Source organism: Anas platyrhynchos, chromosome 2 (assembly GCF_047663525.1).
Source record: "Anas platyrhynchos isolate ZD024472 breed Pekin duck chromosome 2, IASCAAS_PekinDuck_T2T, whole genome shotgun sequence".
Classification (NCBI taxonomy): Eukaryota; Metazoa; Chordata; class Aves; order Anseriformes; family Anatidae; genus Anas; species Anas platyrhynchos.
Genome location: NC_092588.1, coordinates 37,845,552 through 37,870,420, shown reverse-complemented (window position 1 = coordinate 37,870,420; position 24,869 = coordinate 37,845,552). Strand labels below are relative to the sequence as shown.

At 39.9% G+C, this 24,869-nt stretch overlaps 1 protein-coding gene across 4 annotated transcripts in view; it reads left to right on the top strand.

Moving 5' to 3' along the window:
- The first annotated feature begins 276 nt into the window (after positions 1 to 276).
- Positions 277 to 24,869, top strand: part of NKAIN3 (sodium/potassium transporting ATPase interacting 3) — a 376,280-nt gene continuing 351,687 nt past the window's right edge. For 2 of the 4 annotated variants that reach the window (XM_038175190.2, XM_072034572.1), the window contains exon 1: positions 277 to 607. In XM_038175190.2, coding sequence (XP_038031118.1) covers positions 554 to 607 — 54 coding nt within the window. In that variant the 5' untranslated portion in view covers positions 277 to 553. The remainder of the gene's footprint in view (positions 608 to 24,869) is intronic. The other 2 variants (XM_038175189.2, XM_038175188.2) reach the window with 2 other exon arrangements.

Sequence of the window (24,869 nt, the reverse complement as noted above, 5' to 3'; positions counted from 1 at the left end):
TAGCCCGGGGAGGGGGTCCCCAAAGTAGCCCCTGACACCCCCGGGCACCGCTGGACGAGGGAAGGGGCCAGGGCACCGATGCCTCAGCCTCGCCCCTCCTGCGGGCTCCGCCTCAGTCGCCCGAGTCCCTTGAACTTTCCCCGGGCGCTCGCAACAAGCGCCCCGCTCCTTGCTGCCCCGTCCCCACACCCTCAGCTCCCCTCATCCCCTCGCCCGCCCTCCACCGCTCCCATCCCCACCATCACGCCCACACCTCCCCTCCCTTCTTCTCCCTTCCCTCCCCGCCCCGCACACGCCCACCCCCGGCCCCTGCCCCTTCCCCGCAGCCGGGCAGAGCCCCCCGCCGCCGGCTGCTCCTCCGCGGGGCCGCGCTGCCCTCCGCCGCCCCTCGCACAGAAGCAGGGGAGGGAGAGAAAGAAGGTGGAGGGGAGGGGAGGGGGCCGCGGCAGCGCTGTCCGGATGCGGTGACCCCCTCCTGCAAGGCTTCGCCTCCGGGGCCGCACCGACTCGGGAGGGACGAGCGAGGAGCGGCGGCGGCTCGCCGGCTGCCACCATGGGCTGCTGCACGGGGCGCTGCACGCTCATCTTCCTCTGCTCGCTGCAGCTGGTGAGTGAGCTCCGGGGCACGGCACCACAGGGCACGGCGAGGGGGGACGGCCCCGCTCCTCGCCCCGCGACCTCCGAAGTTTGGCGGTGCCCCCCCCGGGGAGCCTCCCCCCCGGCCGTGTGGGGGTGCTCGGGGACGCCGTCGCCATCCTCTGCCCGTCTCCCTTTTTCCTCTCCCGAAGGGCGAAATCCGCCCGTCCGCGACTTTCCCGGGCTTCCTTTTCTTCTCGTTAAATATTCCCGAGGCGGGAGGGAGGATAATGCGTCTTCTGCTCTTTGTTTACCGAAGTTGGCGTATCTGTTTCGGGGAGAAAGAGTTGTCAAGGCGAAACGGCACCGAGCGGTGATCATCCTTCCTCGGGCTCGTTAGCTGAATGATAAAATAGTGCTCTTCCCTTTACAGTTCGTCCCTGGTCCCGAGAGTGTTTTAAAAGATTTTCTCTTTTCTAGTGACTCAGAGTCATCGTTTTGCCACATGATCTTTCCCTAAGACGAGTGCTGGTCCTTGTGTTTGTAAAGAAAAAAAGTGGGATGCGTCTACTGGTTTTATTTTTTATTTTCCCCCCCCTAAATCGTTTTCTAATCTTGCTAGTTTCCTGTTATAGTGCTCAGAAACGCCCTGTGTTTCAGGGGCAACGTGCTCAAATGCAACGCGTACAATCACTTCACTTGACAATCCTCATTCATTCTCAGGGCTTTATGCCAGGCTCTCAGCCCGCCCGAGCTGCTGTACCTACCTCCATTGTGCTCAGTGCGAGTCTGGACCCTGCTGAGATTCCCTTTCACGGGATGGAGCAAAGTGTGGGATAGATGCATCAATGGTTCAGCCTCACCAGAAGGCAGAGGAGACCTGCAATTTGTGCCCATAGTGTTAGGAGAGCTTTGCTTGTATGTTTCTGGCTTTGTTTTTTTCTTGTTTTGCGTCAGTTTCACAGATACTCTCCCATTGACTGCAGGAGAATTGCTCCTGATTTACTTCAGTGCGTGTGGGAGGAGAAACAGCCCCTTTTTCTTCAAATATATCCCTCTACCGGTTACGAAGGTTATAATAACTGTATTTACTATGCTGTAGAATTACTTGGAGGCTATAAAAATTGAAGTAAAGTGTGAATAGCCACCATAATCCGCAGAGAAATGCATATAAAATCTTTCAGAAAAAGATTCCTGTTTTATAAAAGACCTATCAGATGATCTCACAACTTTCAGAAATGACTTTAATATGTAGCTTTTTCTGCTGTACGTACCTGTTTTATAGTAATGTTCCATGGTCGTCATATCCATATCTTTTAGGCACTGATAAATGCCTGTGTGGCAAAATGCTTTTGCTTTGTTTAAAAAAAGAAGTCATGTTTTACATCCAAGGTGTAATCTGGTACACGTGAACTCAGGCACTTTCCTTGATTTCAGTGGTGGTAGTGTTCAATTTGTGCCTGTAGAAGTTGTCACCACCAGCGGTTTTAGATCTTTTTCTAACATCTCCGAGGTCACGGGTATAAAGCATGCACAACAGAACAACATCCCAGACATTACTGTCATTAGGCGAGATTTATTTTACCTTGCATCCGGTTATGGAGAGGTGAAAGATGCGTGTGGACAACGTTTAGATGAAGTACTGTAACAGCAAAGTACTTGTGCTAATTTCTAGCATTTCAAAAGTACAGGTGATTTATACAACTAGAGTAAAAACTTTAGGAAAAGAGAAAGCTGGGCATATGTTTTAAAATTGTTCCTCCTAGTCATATTCTAGTCATGTCAGAAAAGGGTCTGTGAGCAGTTCTGCCTGAACCTTAGGATTAACCTTTAGATGTCACCTGAGGAAGACAGATCTTATAGAATACAGTTGGCAACACCTTCAGTAGCATACAGATACTGTGTAGGCTCTCTTTGATATAAAATGAGGTGAAGTAAAAAGCCAAATTCCTGGAAACGTGTTCACACCAAAGGTTTGCTTCTTGTTTGAAAGAAATACACAGTATGCAGTGGCCTTGCAGCACAGCTTCGTGATTCTTTGAAACTGGCTTCTTCTCTAACTTTTGCCTACTCTGCATGTTGCTGGAATAAAACAAACAATGGTTGTTGTATGACAGTGTATAAAATACTCGTTCTCTAACAATAATGCATTAAAGTGTGTAAACTTCAAGAAGGTTTGTTTGTGATTTTCAATGCTCTTTGTCTGTTGGGGGACTTTGATGTGGAATGACAATAACACCAGTTTTCAATTGTGTTTTGATTCATGAAAATTACTATTTCTGACTGACAGCTTTTCCATTTTATAGTAAATACATTTTAATATTGAATCCACTAATCCCAAGGACATTCTGTAGTTCATTTTACATCATTTAATGATAATCTCATTCTTCGTGTTCATCAAAGTGAATCCCTATCATTGTGTGTGGTACAGGATTCTGGAAATAATCACAGAGGGTGGGCTGGGTGGCATCGCGGCAGGAAAAGCTGTTAACCACAGGGTTTCCTGAACAGTTGCCTTGCACCTCTGCAGGTTGATTCTCCCTTCTGGAAGCCAAGGGAATTTTGTGGAAGGAGAACAGTACTGTGTTCTCCCTGTCCCCCCCCTGCATTTAAACCCCGTGATCTCTGTCAATATCTTGCTCTTCCCGAGTGAAGCATATGCCGTTTCCAAAGTTGTCAAGCTAAGAACTCAGAAGTGTGTGCATATCGTTTTGCACATAAATCTGTCATTAGGATTATTAGGAGCTATGTATATGTCTGAAAAATATATCATAAGGATATATGAGCCCTTTGGATTACAGCCATAAGTCTTACTAGTGCCATCAGAAGTCAGAGATGTTGGCCTCCCTTGTACTAGAAAATTAAAGCAGCTGCCAGAGATGGTGCCTGTGTTAGAGTAGCCATCATGCCATAAAATACTGTAACAGGAAAATGTTTGGAAAATAAAGCAAGTTCAAAAAATATTAAATTCTGGAAGGGGTAAATTGGCAAAGAATTGCAGAGAGATTTAGCTGTGTGAATCCAATTGATGTTAATATGTGTCACACTGTGGAAACCTTCATGCTGCTCTGAAAATGTGTTTCTGAGTAACTACCGTTGCAGGGTAATTTCATTTTACAGAAAGTGGAAGTTTTTGGTACCTAGAAGTACACAGATATGCAAACACAAACAACTGTAAACAACAGAGGTCATGAATGAGATTTTCAGAGCAGTGAGTGGAAGATAAATGGAAGGTGCTAAGAAAGCTTCCTTGCTTTGAAAATCTCATTTCATTTGTTTTTCCGTGGACTTTGCTGCACTGTGTTCATTATATAGATTCAGATTTAAAAGTGTATGTTTTTCCTAATTGTTGGCATAAAGGAGTTTATTCTCTGTTTAACCTGTTGCGTTCCAAACAGTTTTTGTGCCCACAGACCACACAGGTAATAAAAAGCTTCTGTGTTTTAATGGTTTGGCCAAGTGACTGCCTGGTGAGTGCACTTGGTCACGTTAACAAATTCTTAATATTCAGAAGGTTTATGTTTGTGATTGCCATTAACATTAATTATATTGACGCTTGTAAATTCTTACTCTGTGGGTTGAGGCTGTATCCATTAAACTAAAAGGTAATGTTTCCCCATTTATTATTATACATAGTGGAATTTCAGTAGTTACGTGGGGAAGTGGTATTTGCCATGCATAGATTTTAATCTCATTCAAAAATGTTTTATTAAGGTGGAAACTTTAAGTTCTGCTAATGTACCTTCTGCAAATGTTACGATTTTGCCTGTCCGTGCTTGTGTGTTAGAACTGACAGATCGCAGTTATTTCACTTAACAGCTCAGGGGTTCAAGAGGTTTGATAAATTTGAGAAAGTAAAATCTTTGAACCGGTAAATTGTGGCATCTTTTTTATGTTGGTAACAGAATCACTGGCCCATTGATCAGCAGATGAAGCATCTGTCCACTGGTAAAGGATGAGGGAGTGCACATTGTCCTAACAGGGATGGAGGGGACTTAGGATTTCAGCCCTGAACAATATGCTGTTAGCAGGATGCTTCACATACTGTTAAGAAAGCTGTTGGGGGAGTGGTGTTTTGCTCAGGTGACTCAAATGACACCCCCAAATCATGTAACTGTTCCTAGTGTCTGTGCCTGAGAGGCTGATGCACTTGTTCTGTGGATGTGTGAATGCACTTAATGTTAAATTAGAAGTAATACGCTGCATCCAGCACAACTGCTTGAGTTTCGTCTTTACAAGTTGAAATCCAAAAAAAGTGAGATAATATCCTTCTGAGGATCTCTATTATCAGAAACAAAAGAGTAAAAACCACCAATAAGTGTTTTTTTGCTTTGTTTTTGGTTTATTTTACAAAATTGTTAGAAGATTTATTTTTATTTTTTATTTTTTTTAGCCACTCCATACACGAGAAATTCAGCCTCCTCCCCGAATGACAAGCAATACTTCTGTCAGTTTGGTGTTCTGAAGTTGGGAATTCAGAGCTTGAGAAACCTTGACTTTGCAGGGCTATCTGAAAATTTTGAACTAGGTGAATCTCTTAAGCTATGTGACTGTTTCTTTGGTTTAGGCTTTATTCACCACAGCAGGCTATTTTTCTACCATCCCTTGTTGCTCTGACAGTGACTGACAGTCTTCTGTCATATAGAAATATACAGAATATTTTGTACAGTGATGAAGTTAACGAGTCAAGATTTTAACCACAATAATGGCATTTGATTCACTGAACATCGAGTTATGCAGCTATCCTTTCTGTCTATAAGAACAGGAAGTTTTGGAAATATTTATTTTAAGAGTATCAGAAGATGCAGCGGATCTTCTATTTCAAGATCTGCTACGTTCTGCCAAAATTTTGGGTTCTGGAAAGCAAAGATAGCAGTTCTGAAAATCATTAAAATTTAGAAGGGTGGCATTGTTGGATCCAAATGGGGTTTGGGTAGGACTTGCAGAACTTGAGCACAGAGGAGGACTATGCCTAGAGATTCCATGAGATTGACTGCACCAGCAGTTGAATGGGTGGTGTTTAAACCTTGCTGGTCTTGTGAGGTTTGGATCTGAAATAGAAACGTGTAAGACTAGGTAACATTAGAACATGTTTTCAATATTTATGTACCTTTCATGCATCTTGGAGGTGTAAAGTGGGTCCTTTTAGTTTTGGGGCCAATCTGGTAAGCTGACAAATAAGCAATAAAATCACTATTATTTAGTTTTTCATGTAAAAGGTTTGCATCTTACTTCCTTTGTGATATCCAAGTTACTTTTGCACATAAATAAAATAATTTTCTTGATTAGGTGACCAAAGAGAGAATCAAACCATTTGCACAGATGGCTGGCCCTGATATTGCACAAGGAAAGTGTGTGGAGTGTTTGTAGTTCACTTGAGTAGGCTCAGCAGCATCAATTCATGTGTTCACTGCAAATATTGGTAAGATCTTCTTAGGTGTGCACAATGGAAGGAGGAGGGGCAATTCACCTAGTGCTGCTAGGGGGAAGTTCTGGTTAAATGTTAGTGAAAAAAAAATGATAGTAGGAGCAGCCATATGTTGGATTATGCTTTCAGGCAAGCTGATGAATCTCTGCTCTTAAATAGTTTTAAAACCCAAATGAATATAGCTCTGAAAAACCTAATCTAACTTTGAAGTGTATGTGATGTTGAATTGGGCCGTGCCACGAGTAAGAGTTTTACCAGGTAACCTTCAGAGATCTCTTTCAACTTAGGTTACCTTATGACTATGCCGTTTTACAAAAGCATAAAGAATAAGGCCCTTCAATTCTTTATTAGGAGGGTATTTGAGATACACAATAATTTAGGTTGTTTTGAGGGAACTATCTTCTTAATTTGTTGTGAGTGTAATACTGTGGAAATAGGCTTGAAATGGCCCATGCAGTTGTATCTCTGAACACCAAACTAAGGTGTTAAATTAAATGACAAGTACCTATGATAGCCTTGTCATTTGTAATTTGAGAAGGAGTATTTCTGTGATACAATATAGTATGCCAGATTTTTTGAGCTCATTTGTAATGAAGCAAATATATATTTTATTCATTCTGTCCTGTAGTTGCTAAGCAAGACTGTAGACGTTTTGGGGGCAGAGAGCCTGTTATTTTCATCGGTATGGGGAACTGAACTGCATGTCTTTGGGTCTAGATGAGAAGCAGTAATAAGTGACTGTGTAGTTCAAGAGGGTGATAATATGATACAGAGTTTTTCACCTCTAGGTCACGTTTTGAAATGCACTGCAAGTTAGATGAGGGCAGCAGTCATTATGGCTTGTATGAAATGTTAGCAGTCTTGATACGGTGTCAGTATAAAAACATCTCCATATTAGTCCGGATTTCTACCTTCTATGTTATACTAGGATGATCAAGGAGGTGGCCATGGTATTGTGAAGGCCATAACAATCTCTTTGCCCGTGTTTTCTTCAGGTCATCTTTTCAGTGCTGCTAGCGGGACAGAGTGATGAAGTTTGCACTGCCTTTCCTCATACTGAAAATGATATCTTCGCTAGGGATGGTGTCATAGGGAGGCATTTGTAACCTTTATGAGTCACATTAAAACAAAATGAAAAATAATGTTTGAAAAAATCACATTGATTTTGTGTGAATTTCATCTTTTTCATAAAAAGAATATTTCTTGCTTTTTATTTAGTACGTTTTGTCTTGAAAATAAAATTCAGCAGTAGGGAATGGAAAATGTCTCACTTTAAATCTTGAAGCTACTTAGATTCATCTAAGATGAAAGTTTTCTCCTCATCTATCAAGAGCAGTTAATGTGCATCTTCCTAAAGGGTATACCAGCAGGTTTCAGATGCTATGCTCGGCGAGATCCACAATTCCCTGACAGAGTAGTGCCAGCAGCACTATCACAGGTTTTAGCATGTCATGGGCTTTTTTTTCCCTGTGTGTGACCAGTGAAATCTTTGCGATCTTGCTAAGGATCTGTTCCTTTGGCAGGTCCGTAAAAGACAGTGGTAAGCTGGATTTAATCACTGTTCTCTGATCTCAGGAACATACAGAGTGCTTAAGACCCTGGTAATAAAAAGGTAGTAAAAGATTTTATTTTAGTCTTTTAGTCTTTTTATTTTTTACTATACTTCCTTATCATCTGGTCTTTCTTCAAACACTGCCATACCTTGCATGTAATCCCAGCTCAGATGGATTTTTTAATGCTGTGGTGATTTGGGACTTGTTCTTACGAGTTGCTGAATGCCCTCCAGCTCTCATTAAAGTCCCTGAAAGTCATTCTTTTACATATAGGCTCTTCGTAATAATAGGTTCAAGCAAAAGCAGCAGAAAACCCTTCCAACTAGCAAATGCCAGTGTTACAGTGAAAAGAAATAAAAAAGAAAAGTTTTCTACTTAATCAAACAAGTGGGGTTTACCAGACAAATATCTCTTACAGAAATTAACATCAAGAAATAGAGAAATGGAAAATCTTGTGAAATGCAAAAGAAAGATAATTGGCAAAGAATTACTTATGTTGAGTGCGACTCTTGAACAATCACAATTGGTTCTTCCATAGATCTCTCCAAAGGCGATTGAGGTTTTTTATTTCATCAGCACCGAAGTTTTAGCAGAGAGTGAGTATAAATATATATAAAGAACATACGTTTTAGTCAAATGGAATTTCCCTAAGGAGGGTTTTGACACACACCAAAGAAGCTACAGATAAAGTAAAGGAAGGTGACCTATGAACAGAAAGATCCTGATACGCGTTTATAGTGAGGGAGATTATGTGTGAGCATGAGATGAATTGTAGAAAGGTACGTTTAGATCAGTGTAAAAGAGGTGAGACATAGGAGCCCTCTTCAGTGCACAGATGAAAGTTAACTGTGTGTGTAGGAGGAGTTCCTCTCTAAGGTTTCACTGAAAGCAAGATCTTGAGAAAATAATCTTTATCTTATCTAACGTGTTGCTGATAATAGGCCAACCTCTCAACTGTTGTATTTTATTGCCAGTGTCAGATCTTCTGAATAAAAAGACAAAGAAGCACAACTGTATTATGATGATATTTATTAGAGAGATTAGAATTGCAGTCTTTCTCACCCGACTTTAGTTTCTTCCTTTGGTGGAGCCTTGAAAATTTGGTACTGTTCTGGGAACAATGCAGATTCACTGTCCTGTCAGCAGTCCCTGCAACCTCATGTAAGCAAAGTCCTGGAGCTTGTGAGGGTGCAGCTGAAGCTCTGCATGAGCCTCTGTAAAAATGAGTAGGTATATAAATTCCGATAAAATAGAAGCCTTGTACATCCCTACAAAAGAAACAACATAAAACAAACAAACAATAACAACAAAAAACAAACTACCACCAACAAAACAATTAGATTTTTAGATGGATTGGAAGGAGTTTATAATATGTCTAAATGCATTTCAGAAATGGGATTCTGTTAAAATAGAGTGTGTAGAGAAAACTTATTTAGGAAGTCTAGTCTCCGTAATCAAGGAATAAAAAGCTGAAACATTCTCAAGCTGGAAACTATAAGGCATGCTAATGTAGGAATAACATTACAAAAAATATGTAGTTTTGCCTCTGCTTGTGAGCTTTTTTTTTTTTTTTTTTCCTCAGCTAAAAGCTTACCGTGTCTTTCTGCACAGAGAAAATAGTATTTCATTTCTCTATTTTTTTTTTCCATAAATTAAGCAGACATCGTCAAGGTAAGTGTGTTTAGATTTTAACTGGAATAGAAACCTTGCTGCTCCTACAGATTGTGTGAATAATTTACATCACAGAAACCTCAAAAGCCTTTCTGCCCTCTAACACAGATGGAGCTACTCAGAGAACTGAAGAGATGGTCTCCTCACAAAGATCCCTTGAGTTGCTGAAGATTAAGTCAGACTATAGTCAGTCAGCTGTACGTTTTTAAGGTGCCCATTTCAATGTATCCGCTAACATGTGCATTCAGGAATCTTAAAAAAAAAATATATTCTCCACATTTGGAAGCAATTTTAGGTGTTTCCCACTGTTTCCAGTTGATTCCAGTTGGCACCAGTTGCTGATTGGTGCTCAGCTTCATCTTTCTTCTGATAAACTGTTTCTGTTCTCATCAACATAAAATTCTTGGCTCCAGTGCTTAGCTGTGAAATTATATGCTATTTCCATTCTGTCTGAGAGCCCTTTTTTCCTGAGCCAGATGATTTGTTCCCATCTCTCCTCCCAAGTGTTTCAGAACAAGTTCCAAGTTCTGATCTTCATCTGCTTTATTAAAGTAGGATTCAGACCCGGTTCGCCCTAATCCCAAATCAGTAAAACTTAAAATTTAATTGTAGCTGTAAATTGATCCAGTGAACATCTGGTTTAAGGTTCTTCCATCCTGAAAGTATTCTTCACTTCTGTGGTTGCACTGTCCCATTATCACACCCTTGGCTAAAATAGTGTCATTCTAGTGAACTGTGATAAATGGCAAAAGTGTTTGCTCTTGCAAATGGCAGGTAGAATTGCTTGGTTAAAACAAAGTAATCACTGCTGCTGAGTAGAGCACTTCCATAAACAAGGATAAGTCTCCTGTCCAAGGATCCGCATACATATTTCTTCAACTTCTCTTCCATCATAAGAAAAAAAAAATCAAAGATGTGCAGAAATGAATGTATAGTACTGTGGTCCATTTCTCTTCCTTTGTAGGAAAACCAAGGACAGGGTTGTTATCTGATTGATTTACATCTGTACGACAGGAATAGAATTTTGTTTAGTCATATCCACAGTTAGCTGTGGTTCTTTGCATCGTGCTGCTTGCACAACAATAAAAAAACGTCTGGTTAGTTTAGAGGAGAAGGCAGTGTGAAGAGTGGTTAATGAGTGATACATGATAAATGAGCTAGTAGTATAATTTACTGTAATGCTGTTGTCAGAGGACTTTCAACAGGGGTGTTGGAAGGGAATAGAAGAAGTTCTTCCAAGTCTGAATCCATGATGACAAATCAGACGTATGGATGACAGTAGCCTAAACCAAACTTCACTCAAATGTCACGAATGAGTTTAAGTGTATTGAAGTATTTTGGATGCCATGAATGGCTTTAGGTTGTATTACTAATGTATAATTTAATCATAGTGGTTTGATGAAAGCCAAAGCTGACTGAGTGGTACCAGAAGTAACCACAAAGTGCCAAAGTTGATTTAAGTTGAATTAAAGTGATGAAGCCCTTCATTTCTCTACATGTATTTTTTCATTAGTTAAGTAGCTGTAGTCAAGTGTGTTTAGATTTTAATTGTTACAAGTTACACCTGTTAGTCTGTGCACCTGTAATCAGTTGAGCACACAGATGATTCTTTCACAATATCAGTCATGTAGCTGAGATGTGGGGTCTTCATGCACAGCACTAATGCAGGCTGCCTGAAGCCTTCTTAACAAGAACAAGAACAGCCACACCAGGAGGTCACTGAGTCACTTAACACAGCTGTGTGCTCCTTGCTCATTGTGGGACAAGTGTGGGTCAGGCACTACACCTGTATGAACCCTGCTCTGCTGAAATTTTCTATGTACCCTGGCTTTTATTTATATCTTTTTATAAGGGAGGGGGGTATTTCATGATGGCTGGAGAACAAAGTTACCTCTGACCTCTTTTAGTCATGTTAAACAAGCTTGCATCACTTATAAAGAGTATGGAGAAGTTGGTACTAGGTAATCTTTAAGGTTCTTCCAAACCAAACCATTCTATGACTCTATGAAAGAGTGATATGAAGTAGTTTCATTGCATTTTTATAGCCATGAAAGTTTCTAGGCTTTAGAGTTCAGCCAGTATGGGATACTTACTTGCATTGAAAACTGATGAACTGTCTCTGCAGAGCCTTGTGGCCAGAAGACTGTCAAGGTTAATCCAAGGTCTTACTAGCAACGGAGATTCTGGCCTTTCCCTTGACCAGATAATAATTTTGCTTTCCTACATATTTGGTTGCCTTAGGATACCTGACCTGTGAAATTCTTGCTCATGTGAATCTCTTAGTTTTCTGTGAGATTTCTAGGCTGTAGTTGGGTTTTTAGGCTGATTTGCATCTTGTACATGTGCCAGACATGCTGGAGTGCTCCGTTACTGCTAGGGTTTCACCCTGCTTACTCATCTGTTGAGAAGCTGAGTATTTAATGCCCCAGATCCAGTACTGGGTTAGTGCTTTTAAAAATCACAAGAAGCAGAGTACAGCTGAGGTTGTCTGTAGACTATGATGTGTGTCTGAGATACACCTTGCCTAAAGTGCTTATAAACCAAAACAGGTAGTGCACTTGGAAAAGGAAGCATGCAAATGTTAAATGATTTTCTTTAGGCACTACAGAGAGTCTCTGGAGTCCCAATTCTGGTCCATTTTTTCTGCTTGGTGTTTGCTCATGTTTCTGCACACAATTACCATACTTCCTTTTCTGTATTGGCCACAAGTGACTATGAGTGTATTAACAGTTTGATAGGCAAGTTCTCTATATTTGGGTGGGGGCATAGTTGGAGATTACATTATTTTTTTAATTGCATGCTGTTTGCAAAGTGATTTAAGGGTGGTAAAAGTCACTGCAAAGGCAAAAATATCTTTCTGTTTAAGGAGGAATGTACTAACTACAAATTCTATTTTGGAAAGATTATTTTCAGGTGTTGACAGATTTGAGTCCTGACATGATCAACTGGAATTCTCTGCTGCAGAATGAGACTTGCAGATACCTGTAACTGTACTGGCTGCATACTTAGCTGGGGATTTCCCCCTTACAGTGTCACTTCTGGACACAGGCTCTGAAAAAAAGAAGGGAGTCAGGCTCCTTGGGTATTCTGGAGAACAGGAAAATAAGTAAATGTTCCCTAAATGCTGAAACTGACCAACTGCATAAAGGGAAAGGACAAGTTTGAGGAAGGGAAAAGGTTTGTTTTCTTTTTGCTGTTAAATAGAAGCACTGTTTAATTTGTACAAAAAGAACTGTGAATTCTTTTATTGGTATGTTACTTTTGTCAACCCATCTGCTTAATTTAATTTTTGCTAACTGGAGTTGGCTAAGATATTATACCATATATATCACCATAGGAAGAAGATATCCTGATCTCTTGGGTGGTAAACTTTTGATTTTTTACATGTACCTTTTAATCTAAATGATAAAAGCGTGACTAACAGTAGATCCCAGCTATCTAGGCAGAAGAGTAATTCTCAAAGCAGTCCATTTGCTAATAATTCCCTTCATTTAAAAACAAAGCAATATATTATATTGGAGTTTAAAGGATAATCTCTGTCTTTATGGTACACAAATTATCAGAGGCCTGCCAGTCTGGCTGTGCCGAGTGTGGAGCACCTCCTTTGCAGGAGTCAGTAACCTCTGAGAGCAGCAGGAGTTAGGGATGCTGACTGCCTTCCACTCGAGCATCGCTACCTTGGGGGATCGAGCTATAACCGAGGCAGCTGTGCCACTGACTGGGCTCTGTAAGTGCAGGCACTATTAGAAGGTGCCATTAGATGAAGTCATTGAACCATTAGGAAGCCTGCAAAAATTAGTACCCTTTCGTAATCTAAAAGTGTTGTGGTTGAGGATATACCCACTGGATATCCTCCAGGGAAGATTTCTTTCACGCGTACTGACTCTGTCAGTGTTACCAGCCAGCATTTCACTAGCGTGAGACTTAGCTTTGTAACATTTCACAGATCCCTACATCATGCTGAGTAGTGATGGTCATCTATTATTAACATGATGGCATTTTTTGCTAGACTAAAAGTATCTTATTATCCATTTTCTTATTAAATCTTCCATTACTTTAAGATGCTTTCAAGGTCTGTTCTACTCTCATTTTATTAGTTGGGAACAAAAGCCTTTCAAATGTCAGAAGCTAATATATGCTGATTTCTGGATAAGCAAGAAAATACCTCAGATTTTGAGGTCATTTTATTATATAATTATGTCTTCAAGCCTCATACATAGTCTTTATAAAATATCTCCCTTTGTCCGATTTGAATGCATATCTATATGCAGTTATAATTTTGCAGTAGAAATGTTAGCTGTATGGCAAGGTGAGCCTTTCTCTGGCTGTTGTCACTGGTCATTCTTTCGCAGATATACAGAATTCAAAGAACTTTTAAGTTACAGATCATGCTGCTTTAAGATGGTGGGAGGTAAGCCAGTTCACATCTGGGAACAATGGAGTTAGCATGGTGTGGTGTCCTGGTTAATAAGCCTGCTGAGAATAATGTAGTTCTGGCACAGTGCTGGGCTAATGCATCCCCAGAACTTCTGGACTGAAGCTGGTCTGGGCTTGGCTGGATTACAGGCAAAGCAATCAGACCCAGTCTGGAAGAGATATGTACCTCAGTAAAATTAACACTGTTAGATAGATACTCTGTGTCTCTCTAAAGATATAGTATCTGAGTTTTTTAGCTATTGACATTGAAGTATTTCATGGTAATTCTGACTGAGGACTCATTACCAGAGGGTCAAAGTTGTTAAGGTGTTCTCATCACTGAACAACCCTAAGCAAAGTTTGGACTCCACGGATTTAGATCCCCCATCAGGACGATTAAACCAACCAAATCAGAGCGTGGAAAATTATGGATTAGCATACAAAAGAGGAAAGGAGAAAAACAAACAAACAAACCTCTCAGTATATTGAAACCTAACAGTTACACCAAATGTATTTATTTAAAACTATTCTAAAATTCCTGTGAGCAAAGAAACCCAATTTAGTTCTCCAGGACTATGTTGAAACTAAGTTCTTTAGTACAAGCTGGGGTCACCCCACTGACCAGATCAGGAATGCAGCTGGTATACACAGTCCATAGGTTCATTTTCGGATTTCATGCCTCAATCCCTTCTAATGTGGGAAGATAGGGATGGTAGGTAATAGGGTCTTTGTGCAGAGATTTGGGACCATCTAGTTCTAACGACCCTGCCATGGCAGGGGTACCTTCCATACTAGATAGAGCTTTGAAGGTGTCCCTGCCTGTGGCACACAAGTTGGAACTACTTTAAGGTCCTATCCAACCCAAACCATCCTATGGTTCTTTGATATAATCAGGGATATTCACCCCAGCATGGCAGCTGGGTCAGGACAAACCAGCAGAAAAACATGGGGAGTTAACAACGTGTGAAAGCATATAGTTCATTGACATTCTCTGGATGTGAAGCAGCTACAGAAAAGAGATACGTTGGGTGAACAGACTGGGTCCATAGTTATTGCTTTGTTGAATTCCAGCGTATTCTTTTGGTGAGAACATGAGTTGTTCAGCTCAATCAGGTTTTTCTCTTCTGTTGGTAATTCTTGGGCAGCAGAATGGAACAGACCGTCTTAATCCATAATGCAGCTGTACTGGGGTTTTAGGATTAGGTGAAAGGTAAGAATTGAGAGGAATATAAGGATAGAAGAGAAGTATATCCAGCAGAGTCTTAAGACTGCTGGGTTAATATCCTGCTGCTGATAGTTGGTTTCATCTTGACTGTTTTTGTCTTCTTCCCTCTGTGGCTGAAGCTCAGCAGAGGGGGGTGGATGCTCTGAACTGGGCTAGAAATTGCCTTATGCTTTCCAGAGTTCCCATGGAAATCTCTTGCTATTTTGATTTCTGAGGTTTTGTTTTGTAAAACTCTACACAGAAGCCATTGGTGGAATAAACCTCCACATTATTATTTAGCTGATGTGGGACTAATTTTATGTACACCAGTTTTGCTTTGTTAATTTAAAGATTCTTTCTTACCCTGCCAGTCATAAAGCTAAAACAGACATTTAATTTTAACCCTTCCTGCTTAGTTGATCTTTTTTTTTTTTTTTTTTTTTCCTGTCCTTTTTGCAGACTATTATTAATCTTCTGGGATCCTTGAACTGTTTCTTACAGCTACACTCAAAAGTGGGTTTGTAACCTTTTACTGCTAGTGCTACGAGTAGACCTTGCATGAGGCCATAGGGAAGTTGGGACAGAGACAGGAAAAAAACCCAGACTTATGAATCTCAGGCTCATGTCTTAAGCACATGATCACCATTTGTCTTTTGAAAGCCTTTCTTGTCTGGTGCTTTCAAACTCTCAGAAAAATGAGACTTGAGCTTGAAGTGTTCATACTTTTTCACAGCATGAGGATAGATTTTTTTCCTTGGTAAAGTTTGGTTGTGCCACTCTTGTTTATTTATGAGCAACAAGGTATATGGTGATGATACAGCTGAATTTAACATCACCTGCTTTTTCTATTATTAGATCATTCAAAACTCACTTTCTCTGGCTCTCTAGCTTCTGTAAACCCATTAATGTAGATGGAGTGATGGTCATTTATATTTGCTGAATATCAGTTTTAAGAGATGACAGATGAATGCTTGGTGGTAAGTGTCCTTCACACAATCATGTTTCCAAATATTTTCCCCAGATTTTATTAAATTCTCAATAGAGTTTGAGTTGATAATGGTGTCACTGGTCTGAAGTATTTTAGTAGCTGTTTCAGCCACCTACCTTAATTAGGGGGTTTGTCTCTCTACCTCCTCTGCCTCCTCCATCCTTTTCCAACTTCAGAAAGTGTAAAGATCCTAAATGCAGCAGGATGCAGCAGGACCCTCACAGTAGTTTATTATTATTATTATTATTATTATTATTATTTAGCAGAAAGCTATTGCTACAGAGAAGACTCAGAATAGTCCTGTAATATCTAGTCTTTCCAGAACAGGTTTTTATGTCTCTTTTTGAAGGGGTATTGGTAAGGGTTGAAGATATGGCCAACAAAAGCACAGATATGTTCATCATTTTTGTGTGCGTGAGAGAGAGAGAAGAAAGGAAGAAAGAAAAGAAGGAAGGAGCCTATGGTTAATGATTGTCTAGAGGACAAGCAAATCAGCTGCTCAGATGACCATTGTATCCCTTTCAAGGCAAGACCCATTGACAGTGGATGGTGGTTGCCATCAAGAGGGGACGGGCTTGAGACAAGAATAACAACCAATATCTGTTGGAAATCAGAGGAACAGAGATCTCATTGATTTCAAATGTAGTTTTCTGCAATGCTGTTTGTGTTTTCCCTTTTTTTTTTTCCCCAGACATTTAAGTATACTTTATTAGAATTATTGTGAGAGGTATAATTTAGGCTTCCCAGACTGTGTCTGACTGAAAATCTCAACCGTAACATTATATTAACAAAATTCTTTATATTTAGTACTTTTGCTTGACAGGGTAGAAACTCATTTGTTTCTGGAATCGTTGTCTAAAAATCTTTCCAGAGGTGTCAGGAGAGGCATATTATAGATGCAATCTTAACCTTTCACAAGAGAGGAAGAGCTGTGAGCCAAACCTGCAACTCAGGGCTGGAACCAAAGCATTTTACAGCAATGTGCTAAAATACCAGAAGAAACTGAGAAACTGTAATAAACAGGCACTTTTTTATGAACATAAGTCAAGAATTTTGAAATATACATCATTTCAGTTCTTATCTCAGGGAGTGGTAAGAACTGAGGCGGTGGGATTATCATCAAGAAAGACAAAACCTGAACAGTTTTAATGGTGTTTTCAGATACAGTTGCACTTTTTCATTTATTCAGGTGAAGAAAGCTTTAGCTTGATTGTCCTCCTTTTGAAAAATAAGAGAAATATTCTGATTTAATTTTATGGGAAAAGATTTATTCTGGTTTAAAAAAAAGATTTAAAAATTATTATTCTGGTTTAGATGGTGCATGCTTCTGCATGCCCTGCCTCAGTTGGAAATTACTTTTGCTTGTAAAAATATGGGCTAAAAACTGCTTATTTATTTATTTATGAAAACAATACATTTCTCAGAGAAATCATAGTTTCATTTACAAGAATATTTGATCAAGAATGTACTGTTTATACAGTTGATTCTGTCTGAAGGCAGATCATAGGATCATTAAGGTTGGAAAAGACCTCCAAGATCATCTGGTCCAACCATCACCCTGCCACCAACGTCACCCACTAAACCATGTCCCTAAGCACCAATTCCAACTTTTCCTTGAACACCCCCAGGGACGGTGACACCACCACCTCCTTGGTCAACATGTTCCATGCCTGACTGCTCTTTCTGAGAAGAAACGTCTCCTCATTCCCAATCTAAACCTCCCCAGGCACTACTTGAGGCCATCACTAATTAACTGCAAGAAGTACCTTTCAGGTAGCTGTAGAGAGCAATAAGGTCTCCCCTGAGCCTCCTCTTCTCCAGACTAAACAACCCCAGTTCCCTCAGCTGCTCCTCACAGGACTTGTGTTCCAGGCCCTTCACCAGCTTCGTAGCCCTTCTATGGACATGTTCCAGGGCCTCCGTGTCCTTCTTGTAGCGAGGGGCCCAAAACTGAACACAGTACTCAAGGTGCAGCCTCACCAGAGCAGAGTACAGGGGGACGATCACCTCCCTGGTCCTGCTGGCAACACTATTCCTGATACAAGGCAGGATGCCGTTGGCCTTCTTGGCCACCTAGACGCACTGCCAGCTCATGTTTGGGCAAGCATCAGTCAGCACCCCTAGATCCTTTTCCTCTGCATAGCTTTCCAGCTACTCCCCCCCAAGCTTGTAGCACTGGCCAAGGGGAGGTTGTGGCCAAAGTGCAGGACCCTGCACTTAGCCATGTTGAACCTCATCCCATTGTTCTCTGCCCTTCAACCCATCCTCTCCAGGTCCCTCTGCAGGGCCTTCCTACGCTTCAGCAGATCAGCACTTCCCCCCAGTTTGGTGTCGTCTGAAGACTTGCTGAGGCTGCTTTCAATTTCCTCATCCAAGTCATCAATAAAGATATTAAAGAGGATGGGCCCCAACACTGACCCCTGGGGAACACCCTTGGTGACTGGTCGCCAGCTGGATTTCACTCCATTCACCACCACTCTCTGGACCCAGCTGTCCAGCCAGTTTTTAACCCCACAGACTGTACGGGCCCAAGCCATGGGCTGCCAGCTTCTCCAGGAGAATACTATGGGAAACTGTGTCAAAGGCCTTACAGAAGTCTAGGTAGACTACATCAGCAGGTGGGTCACTCAGTCACAGAAGGAGATAAGGTTGGTCGGGCAGGACTTTCCTTTCATGAACCCGTGCTGGCTGGGCCTGATATCCCAGTTGTCCCGTACATGCTGTGTGATTGCATTCTAGATAACCTGTTCCATCACCTTTTCTGGTACCTAGGTCAGGCTGACAGGCCTGTAGTTCCCTAGTTCCTCCTTCCAACCCTTCTTATAGGCAAGTGTCACATTAGCAAGTCTCCAGTCATCCAGGACCTCTCTGGATGACCAAGACCACTGATAGATGATGGAAAGTGTCACAGCAATCACATGCACCAGCTCCCTCAGCACCCTTGAGTGGATCCTATCTAGCCCTATGGACTTGTGACAGTCCAGGTGGAGCAGCAGGTCTCTAACTGTTTCTGCCTGAACTGTGGAAGGATTCTTCTGCTCCCCGTCCCAGACTTCCAGGTCTGATCTCTTGTGGCTGCTTCTGACCCTGATTTCAGAAGTGGCCAAAAGGAAATGCGCTCAAGCTAAAAAAAATCTCCTAAGTACTTGCATACTTGCTGTCTGTGCTACTACTATTCCCTGCAAAGTTAGGAGGCAACCCTTTTACCTTTTAAAATAATTAATTAAAATAATGTTTTGAAGTGTGAGAATCTCATTAATTGGAAGCAGAAAATTGTCTACAGCAAAAAGGCCTTTTGTTTATTATGAATGAGGTCCAATGTTTGTTTTACATATGTATTATGTTGTTTTAAAAAGTATTTATCAAGGGTTTTAATAATAGAAGAAACTAAACAGCTGACAGGATGGGAGGGAGAGTAATGAGAGGAAAAGAGAATGAATACAAGGTATATTTTGCATGTGAGGGTCTCTTTTCTATTGACCTTATCATTCCAGCATTATACTTTTAAAGCATCATCTGACTTCTGATAGTCTTACTGATTGCAGTGGCCCTTCTTGTAGCTCAGATTCTAAATAAAATAAGTAAGTCTGCTGTGATCAGGTTCTCTGCTTCTATTTCTGAAGTCTGGAGAGCTTGTAGTTTATCACAAAGTTGATAAAAAGCCCATTTCCGCTTAATGTCTGGCAGTGACTTAGAAACATATTTTCTCAGTTTTGGATGTTACTGTGGTTTCCTTCCATGTGCATGCTATTGTGTTGCTATTTATTGAATGTACAAGGATAACCTTAGACTACCCAAGGATAATGCCTTAGACTACCCAAAACAATTTACTGAGCAGGTATTTTTTTGTAATGAATCATAAAAATTCAGGTTAGAGGAAATATCAGGTAAACCATTACTGATGCCTCAGGGCAGCATCAGCCATAGCTTTGTCTAACCTATTCATAAAACAAAATCCATCCAGTTATGGAAGTCCTGTTATTCTACTGCCTAAGATTCCTTACAAGTAGAAAATATGTCCATGCCTTGCCCAGACACACATTTACTTAGGAATGGTACAGCCTGGTTTTTCATCTCTTGTTAGAGCGATCTGGACACATGACATTGCTATCTGTACCCTCATTCACACTGCTGTTAGATGCAGTCTTTGGTGTATGTTAAATTTTTACAGCAATCCATTTTCCATTTATTTTCCTTTTTCATGTGCAGCTCTTGTCTCAACAGTAGCCCTTGATGTATTTGGTTATCATAATTACCTCTTCCCACAGTTTTCTTCAGACTAAATTGTTCAAATTCTGCTTTGGAGGAAGGTTATGCTTCCTTGTTTTCTGATTGTTTCACTGTTGTCCTCTGCATTTTTGCCAGTTGTCCCACATTGCTCTTGAAATGTGGTTCCCAAATCTTCTTACTATGCTGAATTACATTCTTCCTCTTAGACCATTTTGCCATTTCATCAAAATCATTTTGAATACTACCTTGACTTCTAACGTGACTACAATCTTTCCTGTCTTCACATTGTCCATAAACCTAGCTAGTATATGTTTTAATCTAGCAGACAAGTCATTTATAAATCTGTAAGATAATTTGCCCTGTGGTCAAGGAATTGGTCAAAATTCTTACAATACAGTTATTTAGCCAGTTTTGTATCTCATGAAGTTTTCACTTACTTTCTTCATTTCTTCTTCTTACTTTCTTCATCTTCATGATGTTTTCACTTACTTTCTTAGATTACTTTAAGATAATAAAATGGAAAACTATCAAAAATCTCTTTAAAGATGAAAATATATGATCCATTTTTTCCCTTCCAAGCAAGTTTTCCACAGAAAAAATCAGGCTGATTTCACAAAGTTTGTTCTCAACAGATCCATTTAGGTTGATAATAATTTATTTTTCATTGCCTAGCATCTTAGAAACTGTTGGCTTTGTTAAATTTCCAGAAAACACAGGTACAAATAAAACTCACTACTCCGTAATTTACTATATTTTTAAGGATAGGGATTATACTTTTCCTTTTCTCCATCTTCTCATCAATTATCATTGTGTTATCTCTGAGAAAGCTAATAGTACTAAAATGTATTCGGCAAGTTCTTTATATATTTTAGAGTGCACTTCATATAGCCCAGCCAATTTGAAAATATTATTTATCATCTTCTACCATGAGCTGGATCGTATTTGGACCTTTTAAATGAAGACTTAAGCAAAAAAAGCAATTCAGCCATTCAGCTGTCTTCTCATTATACTTTATTTTACAGCGAATATGGGACCTACTTCTTGCTTAAAGGAAAAAAATACTCCAAACATCAGATGTTCTGCTGGAGCTCTGTTATCTCCCGTAGTCAATACGTCTGTTACATAGTTAATAATTTTGTACTTTTGCTTTTCTGATTTTGGGGACTTGTATACTTGTCTAGAGTAATTTGATCGTGTCTTTTTAAAGGAGAAGCCATTTGGGAACATTTAGTTAGAACATCAAGCAGTTTTGCAGCACCATCCATTGCGTATTCCCCAAAGAATTTGGACACAATTTGGACAACCGTAGCATTTCAGCGAATCAGTTGAGCTTCCTGTGATAAAGCTGTGTGTCACCCTATGGCCAGGTTTTCCGAGTCCATGGAATATTAGGTGCTGTTGAGTGCTGTGGCAAAAGTAAAGCAGCAGTTTCACATTTACTACAGAAGCACTGGAACTGCTGCCAACTTGCAATATGCACCCAGACAGCAGTACACTGTCACATCCTTGCAGATATTCAGATCTGGTTGTGACTCTGGACAGCTTGATTTAATTCTGAAGTTGAATCAACTTCAAAGTTGCTGCTGCTTTGTGTGTATGGAGCGAGGGATGATGGAGCAGTGACCAAACCAGATGACTTCCACATATCTATTCCTACCTAAATTATTCTGATTTTATGATTATGCCCAGGTGCAAATGTTATGTAAAGTGTCAAACTTTTAGAAACCAGTAAGTTTTATTCCAACCTATTCATATATGAAAAAAAAAACATTCATGCAGTAAAAACAAAATGTCCTAGTCTTATGTGAGTATAACATCATGTGAGTAATATAATGTGAATAATGTCACATAGATTTAATCACACAATAAAAACTTACCCTTTGGACCAAAGCTATGTACTTGTTTCAATATTTCTGCCAGATTTTCAAAAAGGGAAAACTTCCCCACAGTCCTTTTTTTTTTTTTTTTAAGGTTGGTAAAGGTGGCTTTGTGATTACAAATAGGTTTTACAGTGAAGTTATTTAGCAGCTCCGCCTTAGCAGCCCACCAGTAATTTAATATATGAGGAAGCTGAAGGAGTTTTTAGAGGAACAATGAAGTGGTTAATGTGGAATTTTATAGTGGAAAAGCCTACATATTTGAAAAAGAAACGATTGGAGTGGAAGCTTAATCTCCTATGTCATACATTTATTTCCTTGGTCCTCATTTTAGTCTGCTAAATAAATGTTTTGGAAACCTCATAATTAATAACGAATGTCTTCTTGGTGACTCTGTGAATGTCTGCTAAGTAAGCCTCAAGGGGGTATGTCCTACAGTCATTTTCAAGAGAGGCATTCCCTTTGATGGAATTTAGCCAGAAGCATTGCTGTTAAGATACCATTATGATATGGATGGGGGTGGAATTTGATAAGACTTACAGATCTGCTGTAAGTTCTGTGAGGAAATCCTGGAACTACCAGGTTTAACATTTTCATAGGCCTTTTTTCCCTCTAACTCCTCATCCTGTTTCTGAGAATTTGACTTGCATAGATAATCAGTTTGAAAACCATGTTGTATCTGCAGCATGGCAATCTACAGGGGGCAGCAGGATTTTTTTTCTGCATATTGAGCATAATGTTTTGATATTGCCTCCTACTGTTTGTGGTTCTTTGAAGGCTTTAAGTTCACTAGAGTTTCAAAATGTGTTTCCAGTAAGAGCTTACTTTTAATTATTATCATTACTTTGTCTTTTTCAGGGTGCACTCTGTTCTTTACAAACAAATAAAAAAGACCAGCATCTTGTTAATGGCTATAGGGTCAGCATGTCACCCAGCATCCAGTCCCTGTGGACCTGAAAAACAGTGAAACAGCCCATTTCAAGCACCAGGTCAAATACACTTGGAGCTTTGGCTTCTTTGGCATCAGAGGTTCTTATGGGAACCTGCTGCTTTCCTGGTTGGTGAAGAAAAAAATTCTAAAGATAAATGATCAAAGGAACAAATGAATGCATTTTTTTTTTCTTAAATTATCTTTTTAATTTAGATCATTCTGTTCAGTCAGTGGAGTTCAAAGACCCCAGTTTCAGATAAGTGACAATTTACCATTAATATCTTAAACTCTTTACGAGAAGGACAACTTAGTTTGTGCAGCACCAAGGGGTTGGAACGCTGAGGCACATCTGTAATCAAATTAATAATTTTTTGTACATTGTGCAGATTACAGGCTATGAAATACAGAAATATATAAGACATGTGGTTTGATAATATGTTTGGTATCAACAAAAGTAAAGATCACATTGTTTGCATTGTCTTGGGGAGTCTCCATTAACACACTGCTTTAAGAAAAAGCTGCCGTAGTGGTCAGCTACATCTAACAGTCAATAAAATGCGTTCCCAGTGGGAGAGCTTCCGTATTAATGGTAGTTCATTATTCAGCCAGATGTTTTAACAGATAGCAAAGCAGCATGAGTTTTGGTAGCTACTGATAACAGATCTGTCAATATTTTTCATCTTCTGTTCAGTGCAAACTACAAAACTATTGATGCCATTGCCCTACAGGAAATCTGGCATATTCCTGTGCTATATGATGGTATTGTTTTACCTGAAACAAAAGAAAAGCTTATTTTTCAGTATCAAAAATACCTTCAGTGAGAATTTTGTGGCAGAACACATTCCCTTTGTATTTAGAAATTGTATCATGTTGCTTCAGTAAGAGTTGATACCTCTTGAAGTAGCTTCAGTCTCCTCTGTGGAAGTCTAGATGACTTCAGCTTTGAGTAAAGTGACATGCTTTCCTCTGTTGTCATATGATGTGGATCTCTAGTCTTAATGTGTCGTGACAGGTACAGTACAGGAGAAGAGCATGTAGAAGAGAAAAGACAAAGCTTCACAAAAATTGCCAAGAAGCCTCAAAAAGCACTGTCAAATTCAGTTTGTTTGAATGTTATGCAGAATATTTCTAACTGAATACTCAAATTTTCACCTAATGTGAAAGTTCCACTTTGTGCAGAAGTGTGTCTGTGCTCCAGCAGTTGTAAGAAAGAAGCTTCAGCCATTGCTGTAAAAAATACCAACATATACATACATGGAGCAGAAAATAAGGAAATAATTTAGGTGAATGTCACTGAAGCTGTTAAAGTGTGGTGTGTGCATTATGTGTAAATGCAAGCATTTTTCCCATTGCTTTCTTCTGCCTACCTCACCATGCAGTTGGCCCTTGGGGTACTGCCATTTTCTGAAGAAACTGGTCCTGGATTCCCAGGAATTGCTCAGCAAATCCAGAAAAGCAACAACATTGGCAAGTCTGTGCTTACAGAAAGCCCATCTTTTTTGTTTCTGACAGCGCTTGAACGGCTAAAGGATTTTCATGGAACAGTTTTATTATTATGGAATCGATATTTTTTAATAAAAAAGTCTTCCACTGTAGGACTTTTGATCAGTTTGTTATTTGTGTGGAACATTCGGACTGTGCTACTGCGACTCTCCCCAATAATTCCCTAACAGATAGCGTATGCTTAAGCATAAGCCTGTGAACAGTGGCCTTGGTAATTATGAATGGAGAGTTCAGCTATGAATTTTAGTGGTCCATGGATAAGCTGCTATTAATTCTGTGTACGTCCAGCATTTGGAATATAAGTGTAGGGAAAAGATTCCCATACTGAAAAACAAACTTGTATTTGTTATTTCATGCAGACTGAAAGACACAAAATTCAATAGATTCATGCTGCTGATGTTAAATGGATACATCAGTATATCTAAGACAGGGCTTTAAGTTATGAGCACTTGATTCTTATGAATTTTATCGGGGTCCTTTTTTTTTTTTTTT